This window comes from Sinocyclocheilus grahami, unplaced genomic scaffold (assembly GCF_001515645.1).
Source record: "Sinocyclocheilus grahami isolate Dianchi unplaced genomic scaffold, SAMN03320097.WGS_v1.1 scaffold326.1, whole genome shotgun sequence".
Classification (NCBI taxonomy): domain Eukaryota; kingdom Metazoa; phylum Chordata; class Actinopteri; order Cypriniformes; family Cyprinidae; genus Sinocyclocheilus; species Sinocyclocheilus grahami.
In genome coordinates, this window is record NW_015505505.1 from 58,811 (window position 1) to 80,278 (window position 21,468).

Consider the following 21,468-nt stretch of genomic DNA (forward strand, 5'->3'; position numbering starts at 1 on the left):
AATTTAAATCGCATCATATGACCCCTTTAATTCTAGTGATTGCCATAGTCAAAGTTGTGTCACAATCTACACATTTACAAAAAGTTTTATTGACAGGTTATGACACTTAAATATTGTTTTATATTCTTGGCATCAGTTTTGTCAGTTTGACCTTTAAGTTAGTCTTGTGAAAATGAACAACAAGCAACCCTGTGGCTAATGAAACATAGTTTAAAAATACTGACATTAGGACAGTCATATCAACAGCAGATTCGAGAGAGATCGGTATCCTGCATCAAACTAACATTCCTATAATAGTGACACGACATGATTGAACAAATGATAACGTCACGCGCGCTGCTGGCACACGATGCACTGCGGCTCATGTGTCTGATTTACTCTTGATTCAGCATCCGCTGCAGAAGCTCAGTGCATCACTGGGTCTCATGTTCAAGCAGTGTGTGTAGCTGTTTGTTTAGCCACATCTGTGCCCAGACTCATGCCATATCATAAAAAAGAAGGTAAGGGAGTAAAATCAAATGCTGTGTGCGGTTAGCCGTCTCTGTTCTGGGTCATCAGCAGCACTGATCTGTTCATCTTCCACCGGGGCTTCCTAACAAAAACCTACGGATGAGAAACGCCACATTAGATGCCGTCAGTGGAAACCTCAAAGGTTTGAATATGTAAGACTCACCATTCTCCTCGAGCCGCCACGGCCTTTATCCTCACCAGCCTCTTTGTGTCATCCAGAGGAACAGCAAGAGCTTTCAGGACTCTGGCACGGAACGGCAGGACCTGAAACAGACACCAAAACTATTAATAGCACAGTCAAGTCAACATGATTTATTATTAGACGTCTGGTCTTATTATGCATGAATCGTTTGTGGTTGTTATTCAGAAGGATACATTTAAAAGGCTACATTTGGCATTCTCTGCTTAAATGCAATAAAACAAAACAAAATATTTTCAGAAGCAGCGTTCCGAAGTTTGGGGTCAATTAACCTGCCTGACTGCAAAAACAATACAAACGCAAGCCCACCATCCAACAATCTACCAGAAGTGTTTTTAGAAATAGAAAGACATTTATTCTTTTATTCCGCGAGGATGCAATCATTTGATAAAAAATGAGTTAAGACATAATGATTTCTACTTCAAATAAATGCTGCTCTTTTGAACTTTCCATTCATCAAAGAATCCTGAAAAAATGCAGCATGGTTTCCACACAAACATGAAGCAAAAAACTGTTTCTTAAGCAGCAAATCAGCATATTATACTGATTTCTGAAGATCATCACAGCCATGAATTACATTAAAAAATTGATTTATATATACACATACACAAACATGCATACTATAGATAGATAGAAAAGTCATTTTAATTGTAATAATATTTTACAATATTACTGTTTTTACTGTTGGTGAGCAGAAGAGATGTCTTACCAACCCCAAACTCTTGAATAAATTTAACACAATTTTACTACAAGTAAATTTACATGATTTACTTATTTTATTTACTTGTTAATATTTTTTTTTATAATAATAATAATAATAACATTTTTTATAATCTTAAGATATTTAATAAAAATATTTTATCATGTGATCAAATAACAGTGACATTATATATATTTGTATATATAAAATTCAACAATTTCCATGATTGTTTAAATTGTTCAAATTGTTGTAAATTTTGCTGTTACAACATTTCCCATTTTTGATCAAGTCAAAATACTAAAACAATTAAACTAAAACAAATAAATAAAAAATAATATATACTAATATAAAATATTAAAAATAGACTTTAAAAAAATAAAAATGACAAACACCACAAAATCAATAAAGCTTTAAATAAAACAAAATTGAAACCAAAATCTAAAAATAAAACCTATTCCAAAATATTAAGAATATCTATAAAACTATATCAATGATAATAAAATAATGCCAACTACACACTTAAAATACTCAAAACATGTTTTATTCAATATATACATGTGTATTACATTGGTTTATGTACTAATAAATTGCTGACACGGTAATAATGTCTTTAAAGAAAGACAATAAACAGATTAAAAACACTGTTATTAAATCTAGACTTCATTCTTCGACGTTATATTTTTATGTTTTTATGCTTATGCTCATATACTGTCTACTAATGGACTCTGTTCAGCACTTTGGTACTGTTTAAATGTGCTATATAAATGAATCTTACACATTTTAAGTCTTCTGTTGTCCCATTTACAATATTTGAAACTTTTTAATAGCTTAAATTTGAGACTTTTTAAGGAGCCCTGTGTGAACGCTGGGTACTGATGTGGAAAGACACTCTTGATCATGTGATTTTGTGATTACCCAGAGCAGCAGAGTGAACGCTTGTGTCCGCTGAGCAGAGGAAACGTTCTCCAGCTCCACACTGATCCTCTTCATCACTCTCTCCAGCACCGCGTCTAGAGCTTCACCTGAACACAAACAACATGCGTGATATGCAGATCAGGTAAATCAACTCCAGAGCTCAAATAACGCATTCATTATTCCAGCGACGTACATCGAGAGAAAACAGTCTTCCATTAGATCATGTTACACAAAATTTAGGGCATGTGATTTGAGAAGAAGATAAATCCTGTGAGTACCTGCCGGCCTCTTGTTGACCAAGCCAGCGAAGCATTTGGCTGCAAAGGTGTAGGAGAACAGGTGTGGACAGGTACAGCTCAGATCCTCCAACTGCACCAGAAGCCTGTCAATCTCAGGAATCTCCACCTGTCGTGAAGTGAATGAATGGCATGAACTGTCCCATAAATGCGAGTTCTTCCTCTCAAACAGCCTTAAATAGATTTATTTTGGTTCAGCCAATGCACATATGCAGTCTTAAGCGCAAGACTCAGTTTCTATGGAAACCAGAACTTCACAAACGTATATACCGGCTGTTGCTTTAAGAGATTTCTGCATTTTTTCATCCATTGTTAAATGTTTGAAAATGAAAAAATGAACACAGCCATAAATACTAGTACTGTAATTTTACAGATGCACTATAACATACAATTATGTTGATGAATATTTAATTTTTCTTAAATACTAAACTTTTTATTTTACAGAAATATAATATTACAATAAAAATATCATCATATAAATAGTAAAAATATTATTTTGTCATTTATATATTTTATAGTAATATTTCATTGCAAAACAAAATAAGTTAAATAAACATAATAATAACAGTCATATTTAGGAACTAAGATAACTTAGTATTGTAATTTTACAAATACAATTGTTGGTTATTATTTTCTTAAAATACTAGACTTTTTATTTTACAGTAATATAATATTACAAAAGAAATATCATCATATAAATAATAAAAATATTATTATTATTTTGTCATTTATATATTTTATAGTAATATTTCATTGCAAAACAAAATAAGTTAAATAAACATAATAATAACAGTCATATTTAGGAACTAAGATAACTTAGTATTGTAATTTTACAAATAAAATGGTTGGTTATTATTTTTTTCTTAAAATACTAGACTTTTTATTTTACAGTAATATAATATTACAAAAGAAATATCATCATATAAATAATAAAAATATTATTATTATTTTGTCATTTATATATTTTATAGTAATATTTCATTGCAAAACAAAATAAGTTAAATAAACATAATAATAACAGTCATATTTAGGAACTAAGATAACTTAGTATTGTAATTTTACAAATAAAATGGTTGGTTATTATTTTTTTCTTAAAATACTAGACTTTTTATTTTACAGTGACATTTTCCAACAGAAATAATCATAAATAACAATTAGTATTTTTATTTATATTAATGTTTTATTGTAATTTAACTGTAAAACAAAATCTAGTATTAAAGAAAAATACAATAATAATAATAATTGTTATCGTTAATTATTATAATCATATTTAGAAACGAAGACAGCTATAAATATTAGTATTGTAATTTTACAGTAAAATTATTTTATTATTATGTTTTCTGAAATATTAGTTATTGTACAGTTTACTACAATAAAAAAAGAATCTAATAATATTTTTATATATTTATATTGTTTTTATATGATGTTTTATATCTATATTTATTGTAAAATGTCTCTGTAAAACTAAATAATGGAAGGACTAGTAGTAGTAGACCAAAAATGTTTGACGCAATTGCAATTTTTATGAAAAAATAAATAAATAATCCCCAAATTTTACAGTATAGGATTCTGATGAAAAGCCCTGTACTGAATGCATATTCTGATGAAACATGAGTTTAACTCACGCTGCGTGGAAGAGAGCAGACGCAGGCCATCAGCAGACACACCAACTGAGACGGACCCCGAGACTCCGTCTGGCTCTGGAGAAAACAAGGACAATTAATAAAGCAGCAGCACACAAACAAACCCTCATCTCCAGACGACACTACAGATGCTGCTGCCAGAACATGGGAGAACTTTATGACGATACTTAAGATACTGATGATTAGGGCTGTGACGATAAATCGATGCAGAATCGATTCGTGGATGGATTCTGAGATCTTCCGAACGCATCGTGATTCTCTCTGGAATCGATTCTGAGCTTAGGTTTTAACAGCAGATGGCGCTCCACTCTAGTTTTTATCCGCATGCTCATAAAGAAGAGCGCTTGTGTGTTCGGCTGAGTCTGTAATTTCACCTTCGCTTGGAATGCTTTTATGACCCCTGATTAATGTAAACACAGCCCACTGTGAACACCCTTGTAATTCGTTTCAACCTTTTCGAATTTCAAATGTGTGTAAGGATTTGGAAACAAGCAGAGTACGGCTGTTTCTAAAGCATGCAGCGCCATCTGCTGTTCAAAACTAAGCTCAGAATCCACTAGAGAAAGACTCGCGATGCATTGGGAAAATCTCAGAATCGATGCGGATTCATTTCTCGATTCGCGATGCATCGGTTTATTTTCCCAGCCCTACTGATGATCTGAGAGACGTTGGTGTGGGCCAGACCACCATTCACTTGAGATGTGATATCCTGAAGTAATAGTTCACCCTAAAATACGTCTCTTTTAAGTTAAAACACCTTAATGATGGATTTGTTTCTTACAAACATGCATCTTTTGGCTTCACTAGACATTAAAAAGGGAGTAAATTGTCAGCAAATGTTCATTTTTGGATGAACTATTCCGTCAAATCCTTCCAGAAGAGTCTCTGATATTGAAGCGGTTAATCTGGATTGTCAGATGTAAAGCTGACTTTGAGAGAGATGATCTTGTCACACCTGGAGCAACTGGATTTGGGAAGGGAAGGCATTCTCTGGCAGAAAAGACACGTCTCCATCCAGGAACAGAGAAACAGCCTGGGAGGCCATGCGGGACGCTGATCTATAAGAAAACAATAAGGCTTACATTTGAAAGTTTGTATATTTTTTATTAGAGTTGATCGATTTTATTCGATCTTCATGTTGACTAACAAATATAGGTTCTTAAATCCAGAGAATCGATCTTTTAGTCAATGTTGTTTTCAGTTGATGTGTGAATAAAATTTCACTAAACATTTGTAGCAGGATTCCCATGTTACGTTTATGAAACTACGTATGAGCTTCCAAATTCTATTTGAAAGCTATCAAATTTTATAATCAAATTCAAACAGTGAATGCGGTTTTGGTGCTATTTAATGTGAACTGACAGATCAGTTTAAGTGCCATATGAATCGATCATCTCTTCCTCTTTACTACTAGTTACAGCATAAACACGTTTTTATGACAGCCACCTTTTAAATGTTTATATTTCTAATCTAATTACTAAAGGTCGACCGACTGATCAGTTTTGGCGATTAATCGGCACGGGTAGTCGATTGCAATAGTTTTCCCAGATTTCGTCCGATGCTGGAGCTGAGAAGCTCCGCTGTCATTATACAGTACAGTACGAGAGCGGCCTCTAGAGGCGAATCACTGACAGCACGTGCTGTCTGAAAGTAAAGTGTGATAATACTATTATATTTTAAATTATATTTATAATATACATTTATATTATTTATAATAAACAAAAAGCTTCTCTCAAAAGCTGAACCAGTGAAATTCCTAATATCAACACCAACATTTCACAATTATTTTAACCTTTTTTCCTATTAAATCAACAATGAATTTATATTGTGGCACGGAGTAAGTGTGTACTTTCTTTGAAAACACTAAAATCTGAATGTTTAATTTTACTGAAATCCTACTGATATGTCACTTGCATAATAATTAGGAGCATAGTGTAGTCAAGTTTCATGTTGTTGAATTACAGTTCATCACTGAGGTTTCGCCGATTCAGTCACAGCAAACAGCGCAAACGACCACAGGAAAGAAAATAGACTGGCTATGTGAGCAAAATATCACAGTGGAGATCACTAAACCAAAACATACGTGTTTGTTGGTGTTTTCAGCTCCTTTTTCACAGTCCAGAGAGAGTGTGCATACATTAGAGGTTGACCGATTGATCACTTTTGCCAATTAATCGGCACCGATAACCAATTGCTGGAACAAACGTTGTCGGCAAAAATCCATACCGATATTGTAGATATTTAAAGATGGCCAACTTTAAGCATTTCTATAAAATGGTAACAGTTTGCAATAAGAGTCCGTTTGTAACATTAAGGTTAACAATTGCTGTTGAAGCATTGCTCCTTGTTATAGTGTTAATTTCAGCATTTACTAAAACAGTTCAAATGTAAATCTGTATCTGTTAATGCACTATGAGCTAACATGAACGATCAAGGTATAATTAATACATATTTAATTAATTTAAAAAGTACAGTATATTTTCATAGTTAAGCACTGTTTTTTTGTTTGTAATAAAGTTCAGCACTATTTCAGCTTTCATTCAAAAACTATCAGTTGATTTATCGGTTATCGGCCAGTGTGGTCCAACCTAGTATTTGTCAAAAACCACAATCTGTCAACCACTTAGTGTGCGTGGTTGCCAGGTTGGGATGAAAACAGTGTAATAAAATGTGTCCATTTAAAGAGAAAAACCCTAAATGTAGGATTTAAAGTCTTGACATCTGGCAGCTGCAAGCATGAAAGTTTGTGGAGGCTTATGCAAGGTAACGCAAATGTCACAATAACCAGCTAATAATCACTAGAAGCTGGAAAAGATTATCAGAAAATAAATCTTGCTGTAAAATGATTGTGTACCTGTGTGGGCTGAAGCTAGCAACTGTAGAAGAACGGGGGCGCTTTCCTGCACCACACTGGGCAGAGACGACACAGACGCTAACGCCGTCACACACCGCTGACGTACAGCTGCATCAGACTGACCTGTGGAGAAAAGCAGTCCCTAATTAAATATTAACCTGCCATACATGCTGTTCGAGTTGGTGTGTGCTTTCTACTCCGGGGTCCCACCTGACAGGATCTCTTCTTTCAGTCGAGGAATCAGCCTGGAAATAAAGGCTTTGGGATGCAGATGTGCCAGAGAGCCTGAACACTCCACCACAGCCAAACTGAGAGACACAAACATCAGTACGGGAAAAGCTTTAAAGGAATAATTCACATCAAAATGCAAACACGTCTACCTGACTTTAGTATCGTCTTCCTCCAGAATGAGTCTGGTCAAATGATCAACCACTTTCTCCACATCAGTCTGAGCCAGCAAACCTGTGAGGAGCAAAACAAGAGTATCCCATGAGCCTGTTATTCTTTGACCGACCACATTTACATTTCAATAACTATTTAGTGTTCAAGAACTTATTTTAATATGTATATACTATGATATATATTTTTTATTAATATTTTGAATTCACTTTTATTTTACTTTCAGTTTTAAATTTAGTTTCATTTTTAGAAATGTTGCTGTGCGCTTTTGACTTTTATTAGTTTCTGTTCTTTTTAAATACTATTTAGGTTTAATTTGTTTTTACTTCAGTTTCAGTTCAGTTTTTATTTATGTGATTAAGCTTAAAGTATTTCAGTTAATTGCAAAGGAAACATTTTTTCATTTTTAAATATTGATTCTAATATTTATATCTTATTTCAATGAACAAAATGTTTTAATGGTTAACAACAATAACTCCGACTTCAACAGTTTACAGAGCAGATTTTTTTAAATGAATGTTACACAATTTAAGGCTACATTTGCAAACTCTTTTAAACAACGGGAGAGTGCCAACAACAAATGACCAATCCATGAGCAATGTTACTTGCAAAAGAAACGGTTATCTAATCATATTCACAAATAATTGATCAACACACATTTAAAAAATGCAGGTCAGAGAGATATAAAAGTATGTTAAAATTGTGTTTTGGTGCAAGAAAGAAATGCGTGGACTTAAATAAATTAAAAATATGCTCACCAACGCTGCATGTATTTGATTTAGTGTTGAAGTGTTTTCTATGTGAATATACTGTAAAATGTCATTTATTGCTGTGATCAAAGCTGAATGTCCAGCATCATTACTCCAGTCTTCAGCGTCACATGATCTTCAGAAATCATTCTAATATGCTGATTTGCTGCTCAAGAAACATTTCTGATTATCATCAATGTTTTTTAAGAAAACTTACATAGAAAGTTCAAAAGAACAGCATTTATTTGAAATCTTTTGTAACGTTATAAAAGTCTTTAACACCACTTTAGATCAATTTAATGCATTTTCGCTGAACAACAGTATTAATTTCTTACAAAAATGTTGTGTATGCACTCACCGGGCTGCTGTCCCAGAGCAGTGAGCACTCGTGTGGCTGTAACCTGGAGACCAGCGCTAGACTCCGTCAGCGCAGAGAAAACCACGCTACACAAAGACTGCTGAAACGCAACCAATACACTGTCCTCTGTGTGTTTATGTAGGAGACAGAGAGAGAAATGCATCAACACTACATACTAAACAAGTATTTGAAATGTGTTATATTACTTAAACTTGCTGAGACTCTTTCCAGCAAGTGGTAACAAACATGCACTTGAAATGGTAATCGTATGCATGGGATCTGACGGTTTTATCTTCTCACGCACCTCCGTCTGCAGGCCGGCTGAGTGCGGTGGGCTGCACGAAACCCTGCAGAACCTCCAGCAGGGTGCGCCGCTGAGCAGACTGTAGAAAGATACAGTCAAACGCATGCATTACAGCACATTATGCCTGTGTAAGTCCTCATGGGTCTTCAAAAAAATGTCTAAATTTTTTTTATAAAATGTAATGTCATAAATAGTCTTAAATATCTTAAATGGCTGACGGTAGCCATTGACTTCCACGGTATGACAAAAATGCTCTGGAAGTCGAAGACTACCGTTAACCGTTTGATTATCCACGGTCTTCAAAAATTCCTCTTTTGTGTTCAACCGAAGAATGAAACTCATAGAGATTAGAATAACTTGAGGGTGAGTAAATGATGACAACTTTCATTTTTGGGTGGACTATCCCTTTAATGAATTACGTTCTTTATGTGAAAAGTGTTTTTGTTTTGTTTCTCTGGTTATTATTGGTATTTTGGCATTTAATTCGACATAGGCTAACTCTTATAGCTTCTGTCTGTGGAAGAAAAGTCTTCCTTTAGAAAACTCTCCACATATATAATATTATTTGATACATCCCAAAAGTTTTTTTTTTGATGTGATCCAACATTTTTCAACTTGGCACATGCGGGAAAAAGTAAGCGTCAAGACCTGTGCGGAGAATATTAGTTAAAGATGGACAAGATCGTACCTGCGTCCTGTTATTATACTGCTCCAGGAGGGCAGGTATGACAGCTGCTGACACTATCAGACTCGCTCTGTACGAGGCTCCGGTGGCGGCCTGCAGGAGTTTGGCGCTGGGCCACACCAGCTTGAGGTCTGGCTCGCAGAGATGGTGCTGACAGTCTGAGAGGACGAGACACACATCAGGTGTGATGGTAGAACAAGCCTGGGCGGCACTGATATATATGACTGCATGTGAAGATGACAGGGTTATGAGTCTGATCAGTCTCCTTTGTCTTGATAATTAACTAGGCGGCCCGGAATAATCATGAAAAGATGTTATTTTGCATGATCGGCTGTTTTGGCCCTTTCTGCATCATTCTTGCATTAAAGGGAAAGTTCCTGATGATATATTGAGGTGTTATGAAGCCAAACGATCGGTCTGTGTGAGAAACTGAACATTATTTACAACATTATTACCTGTAATCCAGAGCCTATGGCAAACGGTCCGGAGTGATGTCCGGTTTACGAACGGATCATTCATTTGAACCGGTTCTTTTTAGTGAACCAAATCGGACTGAAGCGTCTGAAACTGTTCGCCACTCGAGCAGCACAGGTCTATAAGTTACTCAATCAAAACTCACTTTCAGACGCCTGACAGTCACTCCGACTGTAAATGAGCCAAATTAGCGGCGTATCTGATCCTGTGACAAATGAATCATTCAGCGCTCCAGTTCCTCCAACAGTCACTGAACTGAGGAAACAGACTCGGACCGAAGAGCCGCTGAGATGTGCATCCGTGAACCTAACACTTGAATATGGTTTCTTATTGTTTATGTCAAAAGGTGAGCTGATGAAGGCAAGTTTATTCACTTTATATGCTTTAGATATGTAAAACATCTGTGCTTTAATAATATAACTGCATATATGTTGTGGCATAAATTATTTGAACCCGTTTATTGAAACGAACTGCGCGAATGAACCAGTTTCTCGGAAAAGAATCGGACTTCCCCGTTTGTCTGAGGCTCTACAGGTAATAATGTTGTAAATAATGTTCAGTTTCTTGCACAGACTGATCGTTTCACTTCATAAAACCTCAATATATCGCTAAGAGCCATGGGTGTTAATCTTCTGATTCTCAAAGCGACGGTAGCATTGACTTGCATTTCATGAATCGCCAAGGACCACAATTACAGCTAAAAACCTTCTTTACTGTTCTACTGAAGAAAAAAAAAAAAAAAGTCAGCTACATCTTGGATCTCAACAGCAAATTTTCAATTTAGGTTGAACTATCCCTTTAAATCCATATAACTACGTAGAGAACATCTTTACTCGCTTGAATCCACCATTTGCAGGTACCTTTGAGGACGAGGCTTAGAAACACCTGCAGCACATCCTCCGAATCTGAACTGAGCACAGAACGAGAAAGACAGGACACCAGTGCACTGAGAGCTGACAGACCAGCTGACTCCACTCTCTCACTGGCCGTCTGGAACACCTGCATACAGGAAATAAACTCAGATCAAATAGACCATATAGCAAAGTTATTTACATTTTTTATCAGTCCCTCCAGTTTTTCAAGATTCAACGACCACGGAACTCAAAGCTCTTCCAAACTTTATGGCAGTGAATGGGGCTGGAGATTTTAAAGGCCAAAAAACTACGTCCATCCATCATAAAAAGTGCTCCAAACGGCTCCGGGGGTTAATAAAGGCCTTCTGAAGTGAAGCGATGCTTCCTTATTTAAAACTTTATAAACCGTAATCTCTAGCTTTCACTAACTGGTATGCGTGTTCACGAGAAAGTGCCGTTCCAGCGGATGCTCTGGTGAGAATATGCTAGTCTGGCTTTTTTTTTTTATTGCTTGTAGCAATTATTGATTTGCCTGCACTGATACTACCAGATGAGAACAAAACTTGCATCGTTTTATAATTGATGAACTTTGCAAAATCGACACTGAACTGAATCAACATTGAACTAAACTGAGCTGAAAAATTACACTATTGTCTTCTGTAGAGCTGCTTTACAGCTGAATTGAATTAATTACATAATTGATTAACTTTATAACACTGACACTGTAATTGAACTGAAACCGAATCAACATTGATCTAAACTGAGCTGAATAATGTCACTATTGTCTTTAATTGAGCGGCTTTACAGCTGCATTTTGTCCAAACTTGACCTAAAATAACTCTTCTGGTTTGCACTCTAGCCATTTGAAACTGAAAGTCTTGGCATAAAGCAGTGGGAAGAGTGCAGTACAGAGCAAACTAATATGAGAAAAGCACCTGCGAGTTCCTGTATCCATTGTTTTATGCCGATCTCTCTTACCTCCCTCCGTATTGAGCTCCAAAGGCCTGGAAGGAATTCTGCCAGCTCTTTATGGCTATATGTCAGACCGCAGGCGGCCTACAACACACAAGAATGTTTAGAGCATTTATTTCAGAAGATATTTTCAGCCAGAGCAACAGTAAAGCATGGCAAAAAGCAAAGTCAGGGGTTCGATTTCCAGGCTAGGCATGAACAAATAAAATGTGTAGCTTGAGTGAAATGGCAATGTAAGCCACTTTGGTAAAAAAGTGTCTGCCAAATGCATAAATGTAAGATCTATAACAGCGGTTCTCAGAAGGTGGCTCCCAGGTTTGCACTCTCATCAAGGAGGAAGAAATAATGCTAACTGCAAACAATAAAATAATATAATCATGCACAGTGTTGTGATAGTTTAACATTGATTATTTCAAATTTAAAAAGGAGAAAAAAAACTTTTCTTCTTGACATAAACCCTGTTTTTATTCATTTTTATTTCAATTTGACTTATTTTAGTACTAAATGAAAATGAGAAATGTTGCAACTAGCTGAAATAAAATAAGTTTAATTTTTTTTATATATATTTTATTTTATTTATATTTAAGTGTATTATATTTCAAGTAATGAAAACAACTTTATGGTTTTAGTTTTAGTTACCTATAATAACTCTGGTTGGAACTAATTCAAGCTAGTCAAATGAGGCAGATGGAAATACGGAAAGGTTGGATGACATGACCTCATTCTTGAAAATGATTTTTCATTTCAATTTCAATGTTTGACTATGTTTTTTACTTTTGGTACTGTGTTGTGTCATCATTTCATCACCAGTGTAAAACCTGAAGCAGAACCAGTTGAGAAGCACTGATCTAGTAAGTGTAGCGTCTGCGCTGCAGCTGTACCAGTGTCTGCAGCGAGTCCACTTTGGCACTCTGAATATCGGAGTCCAGCTTCTCAATGATCAATGGTAAAAGAAACTGTCAACAGAAAGGATACAAAACACAATAAACAAACACACACACACACACAAAAGGTCCATTCACGAAACGACTTCAGTCTATTGATACACAGTATAATGCCAAACAAAGACTTATTGAGTTTGTGTCTTTAAGAGACTGAATTAGGTTTAGGTCATCCAGAGCATCCTACCGCAGCAAACTGAGACGTCCCAGTAAGAACAGCCCGCAGAGAAAGAACAAGCTCTTCTTGTGTGATCCTATGAGGATCACTGGGTGGCTGAGCACAGACAGAGAAACACAAATATGAGCCCAGACATTTACATGTCTACATGAGTATGTAGTATAAATTAATACTTTTATTCAGCATGTGTGAACCAAAAGTGACAGTAAAGACATTTATAATGAAACGATTTCTTTCAGATAATTGTTTTTGGAATGTTCTATTCATCAAAGAATCACGGTTTCCACTAAATATTAAGACATCAAATATGAACACATCTTTTTTTCAGTGATAATAAAACTAAATGTTTCAAATCAGCATATTATAAGACTGGAGTAATGATGCTGAAAATACAGCTGCGCATCACAAGAATAAATTACATTTTAAAATATATTCGCATAGAAAACATATTATATTATTACTGTTTTGACTGTATATTTGATATTTAAAAAATGCAGCCTCGGTGAGCAAGACAAACTGGAGTAATGATGCTGAAAATACAGCTGCGCATCACAAGAATAAATTACATTTTAATATATATTCGCATAGAAAACATATTATATTATTACTGTTTTGACTGTATATTTGATATTTAAAAAATGCAGCCTCGGTGAGCAAGACTTTTTTTTTTTATCTTACTGCTCCGAAACTTTTGAACAGTAGTGTAAATTTGAAGAAAGAAATGTACTGAATTTTAGGGTAAAGCATGAAATGCAAACATGTTAGACAGCAGTACTTACAGGGCTAAAGTCGATAGGAAAATAACAGGACATCACTTCAAACAGTTCCTCGACAAATTTACCTGAAAAATGGAGACAACAGAATTACTGACCAAACAACATTTATGTGTGTGTGTGTGTATATATATAATTTTTTTTTTCTCTCTCCATTAAACAAATTTTTTTACTTTACATTAAAAGCGCTTGGGTTCAACTCCAGGTATACACTCACCAAGATCATAACCCCTGTGAATGATGTTCCTGGCCACCTGGAACGCCAGCAGGAGGTTGCGTGGATCTCGCTCTCCATCTACTGACTGCACAAATCCAAATATGAAGTCTGCACCCAAACCTTTGAGCTCTGTGGAACAAGAAACAGCTTACACTGGTGCTGTTCCATGAATGTAAAGGCAGTAACATAAAGGAGAGAAAGAAAGATTGCCGGCATTCCTCACCCTCCTCTTTGGACTCCATTAGACTGATAAGGATGTTGTAAACACAGGATCGTTCTGCCAGCATCAAGGACTGTTGCAGAGAAGTGAGAAAAAATAAACGTTATGTCTTCAAGCTGGATTGGAGTTTACACACGTATCATTAGGGCACTCAGGATGTCCTGCACTCACCGGCATTCACGTAATGAACATATCAAATTGCAACGATTGAAATATCTAACTATAATGTAACATTGCTTAGTTAGCTAATGGTTTGTTAGTAAACTTGTGATAATCGGTTACAATTAAAACGATAACTCAGCCATGTTTTGTATGCCATTTTTTACCAAAACATATTTGAATTTAATTGACTTTTTTCTTATTATATTTTAAGTAACATTTCTAACAATTAGAAAAAAGACTTGGCTAAAAATACTGCACACTGCTGTTCAAAAGTTTGGTTGGTGAGATTGTTTTTGAAAGGAGTTTATTCTGCTCACCAAGGCTGCATTTATTTGACTAAAAACAATACAATTATGAAATATTATTACAATTTAAAATAACTGCTTTCTATTTAAATATATTGTAAAATGTAATTTATTTTCAGCATCATTACTCCAGTCTTGTCTCACATGATCTTCAGAAATTATGAAAATATGCTGATCGTGAAACAGAAAGGTTCTTCAGATGTTAAAGCTTCTTTATGGAACCATTTAGACAAAAAGGTTCTTCTATGGCATCGTGAAGCACCTTTATATTTAAGAGTGTATGAAATAATAGTCAGAAAAAAGCTATAAAAAAGGCTAAATATAACAGAAAAAAAAAAAAAAGACTTTGCATGATTGCTTGTTTTTTGTTTGGCATTATATCCGATACATCAGGCTTTTATGCCTCATATAGCATGATATTTTGAGAATTATGGACGAGAAAAAAAACACCTGTTTTATTGAGACCTAAACAGAGCAAAATTATGCAATTCGCTGCAAACGCTGATATTGCAAAAAAGTAAGATGACATTCTGATGCTTGTAATGCAAATCACTGAGATCTTTATTAGGTTTTGCAGACTAGCTTACATAAAATTATATCAATATCAGCCGTCATATCTCTATTAACGTGTCTTAGTCAGTGTCGGGGGTAACGCATTACAAGTAACGCGCGTTACGTAATCAGATTACTTTTTCAAGTACCTAGTAAAGTGATGCATTACTTTTTAATTCACAAGAGAATATCTGAGTTACTTTTTCAGATAAGTGACGCAAGTTAATTTTTTTTCTCCAATGTATTGATTGACCGCTCTGGTGTCGCCATGGTGACAGAAATCAGATGTTACTGTAGTTCTAAAATAAATATGAATATGCATTAATTCATCTCACTCACAAAATAAAAAATAAAACACAGATTCAGTATTCCTCAAAATGAATAAAAATAATACAACTCAGAATATGACGCAAACCTGCAATAATTAAATGTTAAACAACACAAATATGCTTTATGTATTTAATCCCATTCTTGGATGATGCAGTTCAAGCGTACTAATAAACACACATTACTCTAGACACAATATTGCAAAAAAGTAAGATGACATTCTGATGCTTGTAATGCAAATCACTGAGATCTTTATTAGGTTTTGCAGACTAGCTTACATAAAATTATATCAATATCAGCCGTCATATCTCTATTAACGTGTCTTAGTCAGTGTTGGGGGTAACGCATTACAAGTAACGCGCGTTACGTAATCAGATTACTTTTTCAAGTACCTAGTAAAGTAATGCATTACTTTTTTAATTCACAAGAGAATATCTGAGTTACTTTTTCAGATAAGTGACGCAAGTTAATTTTTTTTCTCCAATGTATTGATTGACCGCTCTGGTGTCGCCATGGTGACAGAAATCAGATGTTACTGTAGTTCTAAAATAAATATGAATATGCATTAATTCATCTCACTCACAAAATAAAAAATAAAACACAGATTCAGTATTCCTCAAAATGAATAAAAATAATACAACTCAGAATATGACGCAAACCTGCAATAATTAAATGTTAAACAACACAAATATGCTTTATGTATTTAATCCCATTCTTGGATGATGCAGTTCAAGCGTACTAATAAACACACATTACTCTAGACACACATCTGTGTGTCTTTGTTTATCGCTGAAGTGTGTTGAAATGTCTTCTTCTGCATTCTACTGTACTTTCCCTTCAGCCTGAGGTGCATTCATTTCACTTTTGGTGTGAAAAGGCTTTTATATTTGCCAAAAATATAACTTTTTTATTTTAAAAACAAACCAGCAAGCCCTGTCCAGATTTTTAAAAGTAACGCAAAAGTAACGTACCGCATTACCTTCCATAAAAAGTAACTAAGTACCGTAATTCGTTACTTTTTTATTGAGTAACGCAATATCGTAATGCATTACTTTTAAAAGTAACTTCCCCCAACACTGTGTATTAGTAAGATGATATCTTTAAACGCTTAGTTCGATGCTCAAAACATAAAATGCAACGCAATACAATGATTGAGAGGTGAGAGATGATCCTATCTGAGATTCTAAATAAATGATGCATGGATAATCAAGCAAACAGAAGTCGCTTCAGTGCAGTAACTGAAATATTTCTAACAAAATAAAAGCAAGAATTAAAGAGGCGCTAGATTAGAAGCCTTAGAAATGTAGGCTTGGGGCTCCGCTAGCAGCTTAGCAAGACAAACAAGCCTTTAATAAAGAAAACGACGCCGTGGCAACTCCTGGTTTGGCTGTATTATGAAGCTAAAATACCTAACAAAGGTTTTATCTTTCTGTTCAGCCCCAGTCTGCAGCCACAGCGCGTGCGAGACTCAGGATGTGGTCGTTAGCTCGCGGCGCTCGCGCTGCGTTTTCTGAGAGCTTTCATTAAGAGTCGGCGCTGAAACTGACAAGAAACAGCCAAGACGAGAGACACCGATGAACGCGCTACCTGTAACGGTTTCTGCGGCCTTGCTGTCAACCTGTCCAGACACGAATTCTTCCACTAAACCCAGCAGCACACTGTTATCCGCGGCCATCCTGAAGAAGAGCAGCCAGCTAGGCTTCAAACTCAGCTGCGCATGCGCACAACAGCTGCGGCGGCTTCTTCTTCTTCTTCTTCTTCTTGGTGTTTAATGGCGGATGGCTACAACTTTTAGGCGCATTACCGCCGCCTACTGATTAGGAGTGTGGATCAGGACCGTACTCTTCAATAAATTCTAATATTCTATGAATATTATTATTCTATAAATTCTAAATTCCTCTGATTTATTCCCCAAAATGTTCATCAAATTAAGTTTTTCTTTATTTTCCTTGAGGACAAGGACTTTCTTCTTCTTCTTCTTCTTCTTCTTCTTCTTCTTCTTCTTGTTTTATGGCGGGTGGCATCCGCGAAAGGACTTTTGTTTTTAGTTCACAACACGTACAAAACATTATTTAACAGCTACGATAATTTGAGATAAAGAACAAATCACAACAATAATAAAAACACAGGAATAAACATTAAAAACAAACAAATTTTTTTTTTTTGCAGTTTTCAGAATTATTTATTTATTTATTTGTTTGTTTTGTGTAATCAAGTACATCTTAAGGTTGACTTGCGATTTTAAAATATAGCTAAAATAATTAAAATAATTATTATTTAGTTTTGTTTGTCAGAAAAACGTTGGTTTTGTAAATAAGGTAAAATTTTTAAGGTTCTATTTTTTTTTTAAATTTCCATTTTGTCCATTAAAAATGTCATGTCCAATTTAAAATGACTCCAAAATGACAATAAAGTGGCTATAAAAATAAATATTCAATATTACAATGAAAGAAAACGTCTCTGAGACATTTGCATACAGCGCTCAAACACACAGAGTGCAGTCAGAGAGTTCTTAAAGTGGTGGAGACGCCAAACTCTTTCTTTCGTTTTATTTTCTTTTGTTTTTACATTTAGCAAAACGTTGCGTAAGACAGGAACCATTTTTCTGCTTCTTCTTCTTTTGACCCTATTTCAACATGATCAGTTTTTTCTAGACTGTTTTAATAATAGTTTTAATGCGTTGTTCAGATTTTAGTGTTTTTTTTTAAATCTCTTTTGTTGTTGTTTTATCATTGGAGTCTTCCCTTTAATAGATTTTCAATAAATAAACTGTATATTACAGTATATAATATAATATTTCTATGTTGTCTTGCTGCTTTGGCAAAAAAAAGAAAGTGTCTTTTGTCAGAGGTAATGGCTTATTAAAACCTTAAATCGCTTCACTGCTCTGTAAATCAAACTGCGAATATATATATTTTTTATTTATTTATTTAGTCATTTAGCAGACGCTTTTATCCAAAGCGACTTACAAATGAGGACAATAAAAGCAGTCAAAACTAACAAAAGAGCAACAATATATAAGTGCAAATGACAAGTCTAAGCCTAACGCAGTACACGTAGCAAGGTGTATATATATATACACACATATATACACACATACACATACACACACATTGTAACGGCCAAAACTATGTTTTTGCATGCATCACATTATAGTGCGGTGTGCCCTTTAAGAGACACTCAGGATACATACACACACACACACACACACACACACACACACACACACACACACACATATACATACACACACACACACGCACACACACACACAAAGAAAAACAAGTAGATAGAATAGAAAAAATAGAAAGTTAGTGTTTGTTTGTTTTTTGTTGTTGTTTTTTTTAATAAAAAATAAAAAAAGAAGATAAATAAAGTAGGATTAAAATAGAATATAGCTCCCTCCAAGATGAATATGTCATGCCAAGCATGTTGCAGATCAGCGGACAAACAGTCTGTTTATTATGTGACAAACTTTCACACACATGCGCACTCGTGCATCACCTCCTCCAGATGCCACTGCATTTTCTCTTGAGTTTGAAGTCTCCCTCTAGAGGAGGGGCTCTGGTGGAGTCACATGGTCAGAGTGCGCATGCGCGGTGTAACGTGAGCTAGTAGGAAACACCAGTGGGGGGGGAAAGGTAGACTAGCGAGAGATAAAGAGCAGAGGCAGGTTTGCGACGCAGAAATGATTTGAAACACCACAAAGTAAGCGCGGAATAGTCTACATATCTCAAATACCAGTCTCGCTGATGCTGTTTATTATTATTTTTAGACTGGATTGATGAGTTCAGGATAAAGCTCGTGCTCTTGGCTAGCCGCTGTAAGTTAGCTAGTTAGTTGTTAGTTAGACTTCCCTTTAATGCACGTACTGCTGCTGCTGTATCACCCACAGCGCAGTGGTCACTTGAAGCGCAGTGCTGTTTCCGTTTGGGAAATCAAATAATAACAAAGCAGGAGTGAATATAGATGCTGTCTCGAGATGTGGCCTGCGTTTGATTGACAGTCATGGGAGGATGCGTGGGGCGCGAGCGCGAGGAGTCACGCAGACGAGCCTCGAGGACGCAGAGGAAACGTGGAGGTGAGAGTTTGGGACGTTTGCATGCTTGTTTCTGTCTATGGCTTTAATTGAAAGCATGCACATATCAGGTGCATTGACCTAACCTGATGTGGGGTGAAAAGACAAAAAAACAAACAAAAAATACCACAATGTTGCAAGGTATTATATGTGAGCTTACAAGTGGTATGCATGTGGCACTTAGATGCTTGCCATCAATATAATATAATAGGACAGTATGTTTTTCTAAAGAATGTTTGTTTTCTTATGCAAGGATATTTTTAAGGCTGCACTTATAAATTATAAATTAATTATTTAATTAGCAGTTATTAAATATATGCATATTTCAGATGTATTGAATCCCACAATATATCAAAACAGAAAAGTGGCATGGTATTGCACACACATGCACATTATTTTATATGTTTGCACTATGGTATTCTTTGAAATATATTGATTACATGTAAATACTATGTTGTGTGTGTATGTATATATATATATAAAGTGCAATGGTTTTACAGTATATTTTTAGTAAGAGATATTCGTTTTCATGCTACCTTACTCAAAAATAATAAACTTTTGCAAATTTGGGAGCAACAGTCAAGACCACCAGCAAAATGACCATGTTTTTTGACATGTTTCCATGTTACACAAAGGTATTATAAACATCTAGGCTCGTAAATATGTGAACTTATCATATATAGTACACCTCTAGTACTTTGATATATGCATCAAAGTAACATATGCTTACAATCACTGTTCCACAGTATCACCACAGTACATTTTTCTAAGAAATGTTTGTTTTCTTATGCAGTATTTATTGTCACTGTACTTGAAATGTGCACATTTCAGATGTATTGAGAGCAACATGCGACACTTCTGCTTTTCCTTGTTATTGAAGTTCCACTTCCCTTTACTGGTAAAGGGGTCATATGATGCTGCTAAAAAGAACATGATTTTGTGTATTTGGTGTAATGAAATGTGTTTATGGGGTTTAAGGTTCAAAAAACACATTATTTTCCACATACTGTACATTATTGTTTCTCCTCTCTGTCCCGTCTTTCTGAAACTTGTTGATTTTTACAAAGCTCATCGGTCTGAAAAGTGAGGTGTGCTCTGATTGGCCAGCTATCCAGTGCATTGTGATTGGCCGAATACCTCAAACGTGTGACGGAAATGTTACACCCCTCACGATACTGTTGATGCCGTGTCCAGCCGGAGCGACGAGACAAAAACATTAAAACCCATTATAAACGAGGCATTTGTTGCATCCAGTGGGGACATAATTACTGATTATAATGACTTATACTGTCTTTTTATGCGTTGCGTTGCATCGCGCCGCGTACACATAAAACCATGTCTGCATTTGTGATCGGAGATCCGACAAACAACAAGCCCTACTCTACACTGCCCAAAAAACTCGCTTTAAATATAAAAAATATAAAAACTCTTTAAATATAAAAAACATACTTACAGTCTGTGAGTCAGAACAGCCGGCATTGTAGTCTACTCTCCCAGGATCAGGAAACAGTCCTGCGTAAAATGCGCTGGACACATCTGAATATTTGGGTTGAAGTGTTCTGGAACAGTGTTGTAAATACAACTTAACCACTGATTTCTAGTCGTGTCCTCTTTTGGAAGACCAAACAAAGTAGTTTCGCTTTCACAACGAAACACAGCGTCACACACCGCGGCTAGAGTGAGCGGCGGCGGGTGGGTTTGAGAACGTCGCCGCCAGCAGATTCGACGAAGGAGGCTTGCGGCAACCACATGTGACGACCCCGGGCTGGACTCCGCTTCGTCCACGGTGAAAGCCGATCCGGC

The 21,468-nt window shown here is 35.6% G+C and overlaps 2 protein-coding genes across 3 annotated transcripts in view; one reads left to right on the forward strand and one right to left on the reverse strand.

Moving 5' to 3' along the window:
* Window positions 1-69: 69 nt before the first annotated feature.
* On the reverse strand, window positions 70-17,303 carry mms19 (MMS19 homolog, cytosolic iron-sulfur assembly component). Its single transcript, XM_016294900.1, has 22 exons — window positions 17,079-17,303; window positions 16,559-16,566; window positions 14,245-14,314; window positions 14,022-14,150; window positions 13,811-13,872; window positions 13,041-13,127; window positions 12,794-12,868; window positions 11,919-11,996; window positions 10,947-11,085; window positions 9,616-9,770; window positions 8,928-9,006; window positions 8,624-8,749; window positions 7,498-7,579; window positions 7,328-7,425; window positions 7,118-7,240; window positions 5,219-5,316; window positions 4,246-4,320; window positions 2,603-2,729; window positions 2,251-2,431; window positions 986-989; window positions 674-774; window positions 70-603 (listed from the first exon to the last, which is right to left on the reverse strand). The coding sequence occupies exons 1-22, from the start codon at window positions 17,260-17,262 to the stop codon at window positions 573-575; spliced, it is 2,112 nt and encodes a 703-aa protein (XP_016150386.1). The 5' UTR covers window positions 17,263-17,303; the 3' UTR covers window positions 70-572.
* A 1,840-nt stretch (window positions 17,304-19,143) lies between these two features.
* The window catches only part of ubtd1b (ubiquitin domain containing 1b), a 32,721-nt gene continuing 30,396 nt past the window's right edge, over window positions 19,144-21,468 (forward strand). Inside the window, exons 1-2 of one of the 2 annotated variants that reach the window (XM_016294920.1) lie at window positions 19,144-19,410; window positions 19,594-19,668. In XM_016294920.1, coding sequence (XP_016150406.1) covers window positions 19,596-19,668 — 73 coding nt within the window. In that variant the 5' untranslated portion in view covers window positions 19,144-19,410; window positions 19,594-19,595. Of the gene's footprint in view, window positions 19,669-21,468 lie in introns of both variants that reach the window. The other variant, XM_016294919.1, reaches the window with a different exon arrangement.